This window comes from Amblyomma mixtum, chromosome 3 (genome assembly GCF_055824585.1).
Source record: "Amblyomma mixtum isolate Tamu chromosome 3, ASM5582458v1, whole genome shotgun sequence".
Taxonomy (NCBI): domain Eukaryota; kingdom Metazoa; phylum Arthropoda; class Arachnida; order Ixodida; family Ixodidae; genus Amblyomma; species Amblyomma mixtum.
This window is the reverse complement of record NC_143014.1, coordinates 122,675,325-122,690,987: the sequence shown is the minus strand read 5'-3', so window position 1 is coordinate 122,690,987 and position 15,663 is coordinate 122,675,325. Positions and strand designations below refer to the sequence as shown.

At 46.0% G+C, this 15,663-nt stretch overlaps 1 protein-coding gene across 1 annotated transcript; it reads right to left on the bottom strand.

Moving 5' to 3' along the window:
- Positions 1-8,686: 8,686 nt before the first annotated feature.
- Positions 8,687-11,337, bottom strand: LOC149351666 (kelch domain-containing protein 3-like). Its single transcript, XM_089575625.1, has 2 exons — positions 11,005-11,337; positions 8,687-8,755 (listed from the first exon to the last, which is right to left on the bottom strand). Exons 1-2 carry the CDS (start codon positions 11,335-11,337, stop codon positions 8,687-8,689), a joined length of 402 nt encoding a protein of 133 aa, XP_089431751.1.
- Between the last annotated feature and the right edge of the window lie 4,326 nt (positions 11,338-15,663).

Sequence of the window (15,663 nt, the reverse complement as noted above, 5' to 3'; positions counted from 1 at the left end):
GTTGAAATGCTGCTGCTACATTTGGGCATCATGAGTTCTGGTCATTTCTAGCTCTTAAAACGTTTTAGTTTTCCCAGCCTCTGCTTAGGGGTACCTATTATCTTTTCACTTTACAGCATTTGGTGCTGCTGTCAACATGCCTTTACTGTGTTGAAATTTACCACCCTGCCTGCAAATATGCTGTGGTCGCCAAAACATATAGATAGGGGACCATGCTAATCGCAATCACTATGGCACCCATGGCCTGTGTCTGTGTCAGTGAAACACTGTCTTGCAGCTGCCGATGTGTTCAGGAATGATAGAAATTACTTGATCATCTGCCGTAACAGTTTTGCTTGACATTTAATGTGCACTTTAGTCTCATGAATGATGTGTGAGGTTGATCAGGCATACTATTTGCTGGTTGCGTGCTTGGTGGGCTCCATGATCCCCGGTCAGGTGTGAAACTTGACTGCGCTATGGCCATGTGCAGTACCTAAGGCTGAATTTCTTACAGAAGCCAAAAACTCTAGCATGCCATCTGAAATGTTTTGAAAATAATGTGCTGTTAGTTTCTTTTTGCATATCAACTGTAGTGAACTAACTGTAGTGCTGAATTGTGGTGCATGCTACATATGTTGTACTCTTTTATGCTAAAAGGAATAGAAAAGGGAAGAGAAAAATGGACATTTTTTTACTTAACCTTCTCAGGTTTTTTTCTGTAAGTGTATGGCAGATCTGATGTTTTCTTTAAACCTTAAGCAAGCTGTTCGTGAATACACCAGACAGTCATCTGTGCTAGACCTATTCTTTGTTAGCCAAACCTTTTTTGATGGAGTGCTTGACATTGAACCGGGAATATCAGATCATTGTCTTTTATACTTTTGTTGTGCTTCGCCTGGTGCTTCGGGGGTGCTTCCAGCTAAAGTGATAAAGGACTTCGTTCGTGCTGATGATAATGCAGTCATCGACGCCTTACAGTCGCTGTTAAGCAGCTCTTCCGGGAATGATGTTCATAGTTTGTGGCATCACTTTAAAGATGCAGTGCAGTACTGTACCGAACATTTTATTCCACTTAGAAAAGTTCATGTCAACCGTCGCAATCCTTGGATAAGTCGAGAAATTCTTCAACTGAAACGCAAAGTGAAGCGATTTAGGAAGAAAAAGATATCTTCATTACAACAGTTCCAACTACCCAAACAGAAACTTGCCTTAAAGTTAAAATCAGCAAATTTTCATTATTTTAACATGACGCTCCCCGAATTCATCAGAAGTAATCCCCAAAAGTTTTGGAATTTTTTAGGTCGAAAGAATGAGCAGTTCAGTAAGGTTCGAATTAATGACGACATTGTGACCGACTGCACAGTGATTGCAGAAGGTTTGAACTCTTTACTTTCAAACCGTATTTCTGACGGAGAGTGCAACCACAGCTAGAATTCGAGGTGAAGATCTTCGTAACGTACTGGCTATTTCTGTGAATGTTGTTCTGTCGATGCTGCGTAAACTTGATAAGAAATGTTCTTGTCCTGATGGGCTTGCAAATGCTCTTCTTAAACGTTTTGCAACACAATTATCCGAGTTTTTAACACAGGTATTCCAAGTCTCTTTAATTTCTGGTGATGTGCCGGAGGACTGGAAAATGGCCCGCGTTGTACCAATCCATAAAAAAGGAGATAAGCTAAATATTTCTAACTACAGACCGATTTCAATTACTTCTTCTTGTTGTAAGTTAATAGAACACATAGTCTCTGGGTACCTTAATTCGTTTCTAGCTGAAAATAACATTTTATCCCCTTTGCAACACGGCTTCAGAAAGGGTATGTCCACCGTGACGCAGTTGGTTTCTACGGTTAATGAATTCCAAGTTCTTGATAAATCCGGTCAGGTTGATGTTCTTTTTTTAGACTTCAGCAAAGCTTTTGACACTGTTTGTCATGGCAAACTCATTTCTAAATTAGATAGTATTGGCGTCCCTACTTATCTTGTCAACTGGATTCATGCTTATCTTAAACATAGGAAACAATACGTAGACGTTAATGGCTGCAGATCTAACGATCTTCCAATTACTTCAGATGTACCTCAAGGCAGCGTCTTAGGGCCACTGCTTTTCCTAATCTATATAAACGATCTGTCTGCTTCCATCCCCAGAAATGTCTCTTTAAAGCTTTTTGCAGATGATTGCATACTTTTTAAGACCATAAATAACCGGAAAATGCGCTTTGTGGGGACGCCTTCGTCCCCTGCGTTCGCTTTCCCTCAACGCACTAGTTCCCTGTGGTTAGCTTCCCCACAACGCACTCCCCTTAGTTGTGTTTAACTAACAGGGGAGGGCGCTCGCGTCGCAGCGACACCAGCGCCACAGATGGCGTTTTGCTGCGCGCGCGCGGGGAGCGACGGGGTCTCTTCTCCCTGGGACCGGGATAGCGAGCGGATGTTTAGCTCGCGGCTCCGCTCTTCGTCGACGGGCGCCTCGTGGTCGGAACTTGCTCCCGCCACCCCGTCCCGTCTGGCCTCGGAGTTTTCCCTCTTGCCCTACCGTGGGCGAACGTTCGCTCGTAACTGTGCTGGCGAGTCGGACATCCTCGATTCCTCAGTGTATTTTGTTGCTAGCTGGCGTTATTGTTGTTATAGCAATAAATGCCTTGTTTGTGTCAACCAGTGTGTCGTTCCTTTGTTCCCACGAGCACGGCCCGCCGTGGCCGGCGAGCGCTACCGAGCGCTCGCGACCACGGGGTGGGGTCCGCACGGTTTTGAACTAGGTCAGCCGCGCTTAAACGGGGAGAACGGATTTATCTCCCCAATTTTCAACCCCATAGCTTCTAGCTGTTCATCAGTGGTGCGTAAAATGGGATATGCAACTAAACCTTGATAAAACTGTTCTCTTACGCATTTCGCGCAAAATACATTTTAGTTCTTTCTCTTACATCCTGCAAAATCATGTAATCCACGAGGTTACACAATATAAATATTTAGGGGTAACGTTAACTCATGACTTCACATGGATTTCACACATTGCAGACATTTGCTCCTTGTCTTTTTCTAAGCTTTGCTACTTAAGGCGGAAGCTTAAAGATGCCCCAAGTAAAGTTAAATTCCTTGCATACTCAACATTCATTAGGTCCAAATTAGAGTACGCTTCGGTATTATGGAATCCATTCATAAAGAAAGACATATACAAGATAGAGATTGTGCAAAGGAAAGCGGTTAGGTTTATTTTTAACAAATACAGGAGGTTAGATTCACCTACAACACTAATGAAAACCAACCATATTCCATTACTTGCAGTACGCAGAAAAATTTCCCGTCTGTTGTTTATGCATAACCTTTTAACACATAAACTAAACATACCCCGCCCTGTAATTCTCAAACAATTGTCGCGCCGAACACACCGTTCACGAATTAATTTGCTGGAACCCATTTTTGCAAAGACTGACTTATTCAAGCACAGTTTTTTTCCACGGACTGTTTCCGACTGGAGCTCTCTTCCCGAGGCCATTTTCCAGTCCTCAAATTTTAGTAAAGCTCTTGAGAAGCATTTTCTCGAGTGAATGAGCGTTGTATTTCGTTATTCTGCTCATTGTTTGTAACCCCATGTATTTTCTTAGTATTTGTCATTTTCAATGCCTTGTATAGCCCCTCCTGCATGGGCCAATCTATTGGCCTGCAGTATTTTGAAATAAATAAATAAATAAATTTCCATCCTGCAGGACTTTTGCCGTGTGTACGGCGGTGGTCTTGTGTTTGAAAGTTCATGCTATAGTGAAAATATGTGCTCACCGGGAGGTGCTGCCAGCTCCTGGTACTTGCAAGAAGTGTTAGGAAAACTGTTTGTGCTACTTTCTTGCAGAGACACAGAGAACGGTGTAGTTTACGATGACGTGCTTATGTAGTTTTGGTTTCTCCGCGTGCTCTGTATGGTCTTGTGGAGGGGCACGAAAGTAGAATTTTATTTTGATTGGCGCTGTCCATGGATTGTTATTACTGACACTCACGGAGTGTTATTGCTCTCCGCTTTGTTTACTCAGTTATCTTCAAGCTGTTCAGGTGCATGGCCGAGTTGCATTATGGCCACACGCGCCGTCTTCTCTTCTGGCGGTGACAGCAATAGCTCTTCCAACTCGGATTACTATCAATTATCGAGTTTGAATCAGAGAGGGAGAGCTCGTCTTCAAACGAGGCATTACTTTCCACCTGTACTATCACACGGTGAAAAATACTAAACATTTTTGCAGTTTTTAGTGATGCTGTGACTGAAATACTAGCACTAAAATTTTCATCTGGTTTGTTCAAAATCACCAATTAAAAAATTTGACCCAGGGGAAAATTTTTATTAAAATCAACCCTCAAACGGTCCAGGGGCATTGAGAACAACTCCATCCAGTTACTGTTCTCAGTAAATATTTATTCTCTTGCTCTTTCTGGTTTCGTTGAAATTTGTCTGGCAGCAAAAGGCGTGTTTATTCCCGCGAAAATTGGATTAAAAAATCTTCCCGCCAGTCGATCCAAACTCGTGATGTCGTTACCGAAAAGAACGGGTTGCCACTATTTTGAAATTAATGGGGGTGCAGCCTAGCCTCTGGGATCTGCGCCCCAAAATTTCTGCTGACACATGCATTTTACTTGTGAAATCGGTGGTGGCAACACTTGTATTTCGTTTTTACAGTGAAAACCGTTTTACAGAGCTCACCCTGAGCTAAGCTTCAGTGTAATCCAACGACACAGCTGGTGCAGTGCCCGAGCTTGTCCTATGGTAGGTTGGAAATTAGAAGGCTCAGATGCCTGAGATAACTTAGGAGAACCTGATGGAGGGAGCCAGACTTGGCGCGACACAAAAAACTTTCGCACAGCCTGGCACCAAAACCACCGCACAGCTTAAGATAACAAAAAGGAGACTGTGAGAGTGAGAGTTGGTGCAACCCCACAGCCATCACATGGCCAGTGTTAGAGATATGGTATGGTATGGTATGGTGTGGTGAAGCTGTGATGTTAATAATAACAGGAGCGGGTGGTTTCTGATTGGCGTGAGATGAACACTGCTCGTGAAACATTTTGATAAATTTTTGCTGTTTGTTTGCCTGAAGGCGTGGTGATGGCTTGCAGTTACTTCTGAGTGGTCCCAGATAATATCAACCGAAGGGTGGCTTTTAAACTAAAGCCTCTTAAATTTACTTGATATTTTTTTATGTTGTTTCTTGATGACTAGAATAACGAGTTTTGCATTCTGTTTGGGCCCCAAAGTTTTTTTCAAAGCACAGAAAATTTTTGCTCATGAAGAGGTGGGGTGCTGTACTTGCGCGCTCTGCAGTATTGGCCAACTTTGGTTATAAATAGTTAGTTATATAGAGTTTTTTGGTGCAAAAACAACTAGGTTTATGATGTGCCAAACACAGGGTTGGAGTGTCTTGTGTTAAAGGCAAAGCTTTTGGTACCTATAGTTTGTTTAAAATGCTGGCTTCTTTGAGAAACTTAAAAATACATGAAAAATCAAGTGCTTGATCACTTGAAAGCAACATGGCGTGTAATAGGATGTATTTATTGTAAAATGTTTTTTTTTTTAGTTCAAGTTTTTTACATGAAAGTAAAATGTGGTTTATTGTGATTCACCCCGGCACATTTTGTAGAGTGGTTTGTTTTGTTTTGTCAGTTAGGAGTAGTGTGTAAGGTGTGTGTGTCCAATGTGTAGCCGACATAAAATAACCTCTGTGAAACGTTCTTGATGTCTACATGATTTCTATTCTCCTAAAATAGGCTTTACAGAATGAAATTTGTTGTTTACCTGGCCTTCCCATGTAGCCTTCCACTTATTTCTCAGTTTACTGTTTGAAACAATTCCTATGCGGCATGTTCACATGTTTTATTTGTTCAAATCGGGCTTGTGCAGCGCATGCATCTGCTTTCTCATTACCCACAATTCCGACATGGTTTGGTTATAAATGAATTAAAATATAATAACAATATGTACCTGAAATTTTTTGAGTGAAACTATGGATACCTTAGTCTGCACTTTGTTTTTTGTCTGCTTCAAGGGCTCAGTCATTTTTCTAGAATTTGTCAAACTTAGCCGAAGTAAATTTTTTCTACTTTGAAGGTCTGTATCAAGAAAGGAGTGTGCCAGAGCCGCCATAATTATGCATTGTGTTGTACACAAGCATGCCTGTCGAAGTGAACAAGGTCATGCTTGTTTGGTTTATGGATAAGATATGATCACGCAAAATTAAAAAAAACGGAGCAACTAACTTCTGAAGACAATTAAAAAAATCTATTTTTAATATTTTGATAACTTTGGCCACATATTCTGTATGCTAACATTCATAATCATCAAAAAATGTCAGTCAATGTGGATAATTAGGCCAAATGCTGATATGTGCGTGAGCATGATGTGTTTCGGCGCTGCGCTACTCTGCTAGGTTAAGGTGATTGTTGGTGTGGTGGGACGCAATCTTCCTAATGACCAAATCACGTCAACTGTCGGTTGGAGCTACGACCTACTAGGCGGTGCCAGGCAGCTGCGCTCTCCGCGGTCGCCGCGGCCGCTGCGTGCTGCCTATCCAGTGTCTTGCTATGGACGAAGCAAGTCGGCCGGAGCCGATGTCCTCGAGAGGTTACTCGCAGTCGTCAGGCCGAGTCTGATCCATCCGGTGGACATTGCCAACCGTGCGAGGGATTTAGCAATCGATAGGGAGCGCAAACGCGCTGAACAAGCAGCCGAAATTGATGAAGAGCGCAGGAGCTTCGAAAGTAAAGGAATGGCGCATGACTGGCCCCCTGGGACAGTGGACACCTCAGTCGTGCTTTAAGCTGGTAGTGGCAGATGTGCGCTGCATGCGTTGGCATTGACAACGTTGTGGCAGAAACTTGGCACTGAAGCTATAGCCCGCCGGCGTTCATTGTGTTCATTGGCGTTGGCGTTGACAATGTTCTAGGCTCCGATGATTTTGAGGAAAGGAAGGGCGCATAACTGGCTCCCTGGGTCAATGGATGCCTCACTCTCGCTTTGAGGTACATTGCAGTGGTGAGAGAGACGTGGGCTGCTTGCCTTAGCGCTGACAACGCTGTGGCAGACGCGGCACTCTAGCAATAGGCCGCAGCATGACTTCACGCTGGTTATGCAAGCGTGACTTTCGCTTGCTTAACCAGGGTTAGCTGAGCCAAGCCGCAGCCATTTTTTTTACTGGGAAGATGCGTTTTTAGCAGCTTTAGCTTAGGCGGTACTTCAAAATATTGCGTCTAGATTGGGAATTCTATTAAATATTTTGCTCAGCTACTGTCCTAGTATTGCTCGCATTCTAAGTAGTCGCACACAAGGAGCCTCTTTAGAGCTCTTGGTGTGTCGAGCCTTGCGAAAGCGTCTGCTACTGTGTTAACATTATTCAACATGTTTCTGGCGATCATGACCGTTGATATAAAGCAGAGTACGTGGACAAAGTTTTAAGAATATCAGATAGTTTTTTTAATTGTCAGAAGCTTTTTTTATTTTGCGCGATCATATTCATAAACCATACAACTTTGATAGGCATGCTTGTGTAGAACACAATGCATAATGATGGCAGCTCTGGCACACTCCTTTCTTGACATACAGACCTTCAAAGTAGACAAAAAAAAACGTTACTTGGACGAAGTTTGACAAATTTTAGAAAAAAACACTGAGCTTTTGAAACAGACAAAAATAACAAGGCACAAACTAAAGTATCCATAGTTTCGCTATAAAAAATTTCAGGTACATATTATTATCATAATGTATTCTTTACCAAAGGTGGCCAAAACAACAGCGCTTAAGCGCAGCACCCTACCTCTTCGTGGTCAAAAATTTTCTGGCCTTGGAAAAAAGTTTTTTGGGCAAAACTAATTGCAGAACTCTTTATTCTTGTCATCAGGCAATTCTTGTCATCGGGCAATGGCATATAAAAATTGGAGGGGACGCTCTGTCTAGAGGGTATGATTCGATAGCAGTAATGGGTTAATGCCCATATATGTGGAATTGGCCATTTTCGACTGTAGTAGTGCATTCATAGATTCGTGGGAGTCCTCATACCACTCCTGGCGCAGTGGTGCAGCGCGGTTAAGCGATGCGCCACTGCCCGCGATGGCAGCTGCTGCCACCGGTGGAGCTTGTGCAACCCATGTCGCTCTTCCCGAGCGACGAATAAGTAATTTAACTGCCACCTGCCACGGTGGTCAGTTTTCTCGCAATCCGGTGGGCAGGTGGCCCACCTTGGTTGCTTCTCCAGGGATGCCGACGACACCGCATTTTCTGCAAAACGGGACCCTTAAAGCTATCGCGTTAAAAATATTGAGTAAATTTAAGAGGTCGACCAGCCACCCTTTGGTTGACCTTATCTGGAACCAGCCTTCTCATCATCTGCACCCGCAACGAGCCCACTGAGCACAGAATATCTTGTAGATGTCTTGAAACGTCTGGAATGGTCGTAGACATCTTGGGCTACAAAATATGTATACAAGGCGCTTTTTGATACTTGTCTAGAAGACATCTGGACAAGATGTTCGGAAGCTGTCTCAAGAAGGATTTTTACGCCTTCAGCAACTACGCAGACTGTGCGCTTCATCCGGGGCTAGCTGCAGTTGTACGTGAGCAACCCGCTAATTCTTGTGGGCGACGCGCGTTTCGTACAAGAGATGTGCGACTGCAGCTCGTTTCGGACGCAGCAGAACCAACGACGAACAGAAAGACGTGTATTGACTTAGTCTTTCACACTCTCAGCCTTGTACGAGAGCTGATTAGTAGGCTCTTTAGTGACCACAAGGCTGTGCTTGTGCCCTGTGAAAAGCAATAAAGACATGAAAGAAGTTGCAAAATATCGCCTGTCTTTTTGTACGTACAGGCGCGGCCATAAGTAAACGGAGCACGTTATTGCGTTCGAAAAGCAATCACGCTTTCTCCATTGGGAACGAAGAAGCGTTATTTGTCTACAAGAAAGCCCACCAACCTCCGCTACCAGCATGCGCGTACCACTGCTGGAAATTTCAATTAGGTGACGTGTGAAAAATATTCGAAGGCAGTTGCGTGCTCCGTTTACTTTTGTCCGCGCCTGTACTTGCCGCAACATAGCACACCTTTTTAGTAAGCAAAAAACCAGAGGAAAACAGCAAAGCGCGCCGTAAACAGGCTCTCGCCGAGAATTAGAAATGCAACTAATCTTTCCTTTTGTCTCTTGTAGCTTACAAATTTTTCGGTGAGAGTGGTCTCTGTGATTAGAACGTAGTAGCCTACCGACACTGGTCAATCTCTCTTTTTCCTCAGTGTTCTTTTGATGCTTTCGAAGCCTTTATAGACTGTAGCCTGAAATGCTTATGGAATGCCAAGCAGCCCTAATATTAGAAAGGTTTGATGGATGCTATTGTACCAAGAAAAGGAAATGTTCTTATACCATACATTTTTAACATGACAGCCAGGTTTGAGTAAGATGATTTGGGGATGTCAGTGGCACACACACAAGTTTTAATGGTGCCGTGTCATATGTATACTGTGTCATGTTTTAATCATGAGGCATGCACACTGATCTCCACTAGGTGGCTGGATGCCGCATTCCCGCTTTCCGAGACGAGCGCAAGTGAAGCCACTGGAAGTTGGACGGCTTGTCCCGGAAGTCGGGTGACTGCTGTGTATTTCAATGCAAAACGTCGCGTCTTTCGCCCTTTCGTTCTCCGTTTTTTGCGTTGTTCTCGTGATGTCTGCTGCTGTATGAAAGGAACAAGCAAGCTGAACGCGAGAAATATGAGCATTGTGTACAGAACCCTGTAATTTCAGAGAAACAGAAGAAAACAGGCATGCAGGTCTCACCCTGCCGCGGTAAACGAGTACGTGCATTCAACACTATCTTCTTGTCTGGTTCTTGCCTTCCCAGCGTAAAGGAGAAGTAGTGGAATGACGACGAGGCTAGATCATCTTAAAACCGAATTTTCATGTAGCAAAGAAAAGGCACAGCGCGAGAGGAACGACTGACAAGAAAGACGAATGCTGCAGTGTGCATGAGAAGCGCTGTTAGAAGTCAACTGCTCCAAGCACCACGAATAAAAGCCCATTCCGGCTTAACTTGCTACTATACGAAACAGTACATGACACGCTCCATCGAAAAAGCAGTACCACACCTTTTGGAGCCTAGCCCTCGCTCCGGTTTTAATTCATTAAAAAGGTCACTGCAACAGCACCTCGCGACGCTTACAGACACAGAAGTTAGCCAACGCACCGCCACAATCTTTCTGTCTGTCCAAGGCGCTCCATTACGTTGATGTGCAACACTAACCCGGCGATTAAGATTCTCCTGATTTGGTGCTGTTGATCTTGTTTACAATAAATTGTGGTAATTCGCTCATATCCAGACTTGCATCGATGACAGCAAGCATACACAAGTTCTGCAGCGTCGGTGCTAAGTGCAACACGTGCAGGTCCGTCAGATCCTGTTCTATCTCAGAAATGCCCTCGAGATACTCTTCCTCCTCAAGGCTATGTGGAGGCCCGAAGCCACCGAAGACCAACACCCTCTCACCAAGCACACAGCAGCCGAGCGAGCGCCTGGCAGACGGGCCTGATCCAGTTGGCGTCACTTTTGTCCAGCACGACTTTTCAACGTCATACTTGTGCATATCTGCAAAGTAGGTGTTCAGCATTCCGTTGTAGCCACCGAAGATATACAGCTCTCTCTCGTACACGAATGCACAGTGACTCTCGCGCCCCTCCGGGGCCAAGCCTTGCACTTGTGGGCGCACCCACGTCGCAGTGCTCGTTTCCAGATAATATAAGCATTTGTCGTAAGGGTCGTCGGGTCGTGAGCCTTCTAGGTTGCCACCCCAAACGTACATGCGGGTTCCAATTGCGGTCGCCGTGTGGCAGTAACGCCCGAGGGGGGCCTCTCCGCTCGTCGGGACACGATGCCACTCTAGGGTCTCCAGGTCCAGAAAGCGTACAAAGTTCGATGAATCGCTGTACATTCCACCGAAAATGTACATCCGGTGACCAAGCACGCACGCCGAGTGGTTAACATCCGCTCTCGGTACTTCGCCCCTTACCTCTGGACGGCTCCATGTCATGTCATCGGTATCGAAGCGGTAGAGGCCGGTAACCTCTGGGCTGATGCGCTGTCCGCCCCACATGTAGGCGCAGTGGCCGTAGGCTACAACGCTGCGGCCCCCGATAACAATCGGCACATCTTCTGGAAGTGACCGAGTGTGTATCCTATCCCACCGGTACGAGACGGGGTCGAAGGTGAACACGTCGACGGGATAGCGTGAGGTTTCATCACTGTCCGGGTAGAAACACTCGAACGAGTAAACCTTCCCTTCGATGGTGACCGCCGTTTCGTTCTCTGGTAGTGGAAGACGGTTGAGCCGAGCCGTCCACATCGTTCGATGGGAACCAGTTCTTCTTCCTCTTTAAGGATCTTTTTCTTCTTCGCCACAGTAAACACGGCACATACCAGCGCGGAAAGGATATCGGGCCGCTTTCTTTGTTTACAGCTAACGGCCACGCGCTGAAATCAAAATGGTGCGCGTTATTTACTTTTTTTCGTGCTTTGTTTCAGAGAGCGAGCTGCTGGAGCGCCGCCTTCCGGAAACACTGCGTGGTCGGTTATGCTCATAGATGGACGCAAAAGAAGAGAGGAGGAAGACGGGATAGGATAGGATAGGATAGGATAGGATAGGATAGGATAGGATAGGATAGGATAGGATAGGATAGGATACACTTTATTTGCTCTATTTTACAAGTTATTACGGTCGACAGAGGTCGGCGCCCCTATTCCAGGGCATCGCTGAGCTTGGCTGCTCGCTGGGCATGGATGACCAGTTCTCTCTGGAGAACCGGGTTGCCGCTGGAGAGCAAACTCACCCACTGTTCCGCACTCGGATTTTGTATTCTATGGAAAGCCTCGTTTCTTTTTGCATTCCCACGTGATATGATATAGGGTGGGTTTGGCCCCACACCATGGGCATATGTCCCTGTACGGGATAGAAGGCTGTCGTCCGAAATTGTACGAGGCGGGGGGTTACGCGCTGCACAGCGGACGCAACACTTTTCGTCTTTCCTTTTAACTTTCTGAAGAAAGGTAAACCAGCGCTGAACACTGGACGAAGGAAGAAAACGAGAGAAAATGCGCTAATCAGCAACTCAAGTTTAATCAGCCAGGAGCGAAATATCTTTGTTTAGAAGGTCGTAGAAACTTGCCCGAGCTTCCTCATTTACCTTTGTTGAAGGCACCGTTCGGTGTGATGACGTCACACACCAGAGGTCGATTCACTAATAAACACCTCGTCGGATTGCTGCGCATGCCACAGATATTGCGGACCATGTACTGTACGTGCTGAAGGCCTGTAGGAGGACGGAAATTTTCGACCGGAGGTGGAGAGTCCCCGAAGATCTAGCTCGACGCGCGTAACAGGCCAGAAGAAAATACGAACATCGAAGCTAGGCTTTGAGTGTAGATCCTGAGTGTATATGCTGGCGATTTCGTGTTTAGTAATTGGTTGATCGCTGCGCGGAGCCTATCCCATCTGTCCTCAAGGAGTCAGGCGAGCGCACAGCTCGAGCCTCGTAGTCCGCTTGTCTTCTGCTTGCGGCGTTTGCTGAAACACAAGGAGCAGCCGTGTCTCTGCAGATGACGCACCGTCTGCAGAAACTCCGCCTTTGGAAAAAGGTAGCAACGAATGCTGTCCACGAGGATAGGAAACAACCGGGGAACATGAGCGCTACTGTTTCAGTTTTCTGTCAAGAACTACAAGCACTAAGCAACTAGGCAGCGGAGAAGCGCGTCAGAAGTCGGTGTCGGTACGAATGGCAGCGGTGTGCAAGCTGCGAAGGTATAGTCGCGTTCGTCGCTAAACGTTGGTATTTTCTTTGTTTATACTACATATGGACAAATTGCTTGTGAAAAGTGATTAAATTACATTACTAATTATCCTAAAATCGCGCGAATGCAAGTGAATTACACTAGCATTTGGTGATGCTAAAATAATGGAAATACACTAAATACTTCACGAAAATGATTAATTACTTTAAAATTACTTATGAAGCTTAATTTAACACTGAATAACGGAAAGTTGGGCTAGCTGGATTGAACTATACATCGTAGCACTAAACATTGAAGACAAGAGAGAATAGGTCAAGACAGGCGGTATCGTTCAACTGAAGGTTTATTCACGCGAAAAATGAAATATATACAAACAGGAATAAAAGAAAAAGATTCAAAGGCAAGATCACACAAGACTATCTAACATTGGAAATTCGCTCTCCTCTAGTGCGATAGTGGGAGTGCTGACGGACGGGCCGCCTGTCTAGTGCTCCTGTCTTGTCCTTTTCTCCCTTGTCTACGTCGTTTAGCGCTATGATGTAAAGCTTAATGTGAAGCTTATCACATTATGAAAAAAAAACTGCAGTGAATGTTTACTCCATTCGAATCGGAGCGAAAGCACGGATTTCTGCTACGTAGAAGACGACGGTGAGCAGGCAGTGCCGCGGGACGGAGCAGATGGAAGTTTATGAAGACGACGCTCTCCAATGCACAGCGTGAGGGTGTGGTGCAGTTTAACAGGGGACGTGTTGGCTGCGACTATAGCCAAGTGGTGCGGCCGGGTTCGACTCCCAGTCGTAGATATTGATTCAATTTCTTTTTTCTTTTCCATGGTTTGACCTCTAACTGGCCAACGGTATATGTATGCGTGGTTTTAGGAAGAATAGAGCACTTGCTAATGTAGCAGCTGTCATTGTGTTTGTCTCTTCTTCGCCGATTGTCTATAGTAGGATACAACTTAAAACAGCAGTTGCTAACACTGGGCCGTGGTCCGCGGCGTCCTGTATTACTCCGCTGGCCAATCGCAACAGTAAACAAAATCAGCTTTTTAATATTTGACTATATCAAACAATTCGCGTATTAAAATTCTAGAGCCCATAATTTTTTTCTTGTGATAGGCTGCTGTTTAGATAACAAGAAACGTTTAAGCAGCGGGCTACTTTTTTGTCGTGGAAGAATTCTGTGCGCGGAGGCTCAATGTGGGCGGAGCTTCACTGCAGACTTACTATAGTGTTTGGGCTGATCGCTCACCATACGAATTGTTCACAATCACACATTTGTCACAGCCATCAAAGCACAATTTCCGTATTCTTGTTCCTGAAATTTTCGACATTGCAGTTTACGCTTACAATTTTACTCTAATTAATATCTCACTCATTGGCTTGTCCCTAGTTGAATCTTTTAATTCCAAATTAACAAATTAACAGCTCGAGCCTCGTAGTCCGCTTGTCTACGAGGCTCGTTCCTCCATGGTGCGCGTTCCTCCATGGTTGTCTACGAGGTTCCTCCATGGTGCGCGTCCGAGGGGGCAGCGCATCGCTTCCGGCTTATATTCCAGCTGCGCGGCGCGACTCTGTGCATGCGCAGTGAGCTATTGCCATGGTAACGGCGCATGCGCAGTAGTGGCGTTTGGCGGGCACCGCGAAATGCCTTTCTGCAAGACTGGTGTAGCTTTCGCTGCAAAGGTGTTTCGTGCCTAAAAGCAGCTTCGAACCACACGTCTACATATTGTAGAAGAAGGACGTCGGAGACGGCATCGAGGTCGGCGATGGAGCGGGGCGACCATGACCAAGACGATATGCGCGATGGCAATCCCACAACCGCTTCTTCTTCATCGGCGTCCAGCGAAGGGGTCCATCTTCTTCTTACAATGCCCCCCAGAGAAAAAGGAGCCATCCTGGCGACTTAAGGGGACGGAGTTACAATGGGGTCGTAGAACGGCTTAAGGCGCTGCACATGTACAGTTTCACGGCCACGGCGCCGAAAATCAGAAGGTGGCGTAAGAGGTTCAACGACGTAATTTACTGGCGAAGTGCGCTCGACGACACGGTAGGGCCCATGGTACTTGGAGAGCAGTTTTGTTGAGAGGCCGGGGCTGCCGGATGGAACCCATAGCCACACGAGTGAGCCGGGCTCGAAGTGTAGTGCATTCTTCCGATTGGTGTCATGGTGATGTTTTTGGCGCCATTGAGAGTCGGTCGTGAACGACCGGGCAATCTGGCGGCATTCTTCGGCGTGCTGTGCAGCTTCGGTAACTGTGGTACATTCAGATGCATCAGGGTTGTAGGGGAGCACAGTATCAAGGGGAGCAGATGGATGCCGACCGTAAAGCAAAAAGAACGGAGAGAAACCCGTGCTGGATTGCGTAGCAGTGTTGTATGCATAGGTGATATAAGGAAGGACAATGTCCCAGTTGGTGTGATCGGATCCGACGTACTTTGCCAACATGTCACCGAGGGTGCGATTAAATCGTTCAGTAAGGCCGTTTGTTTGCGGGTGGTAGGGGGTGCAAGTGCGGTGAATGATTTTGCACTGAGCGAGCAGGGCTTGAAAGACGTCAGATAAGAAAGCACGGCCTCTGTCGCTGAGCAATTCGCGAGGGGCACCGTGACGGAGAATGAAGTGCGTCAATAAGAAACCAGCCACATCACGGGCTGTTGCAGCTGGGAGCGCGGTGGTTTCGGCATATCTCATCAAATGGTCGACCGCGACAATGACCCAGCGATTGCCGGCAGCTGTATACGGAAGAGGGCCGTAGAGGTCAATGCCAATGCGGTCGAAGGGACGAAGCGGACATATGAGAGGCTGTAACTCACCAGCCGAACGGTGAGAGGCAGGTTTGCGGCGTTGACAAGCCAGGCACGATCGAACGTACCGAAGAACC

Coding starts and splice junctions, on each gene's coding strand:
- LOC149351666 (XM_089575625.1), bottom strand. CDS start 11,337: ATGTGGACGGCTCGGCTCAACCGTCTTCCACTACCAGAGAACGAAACG. Junction 8,756..11,004: donor TGACATGGAGCCGTCCAGAG/GTAAGGGGCGAA, acceptor TGCTTTTCACAG/GGCACAAGCACAGCCTTGTG.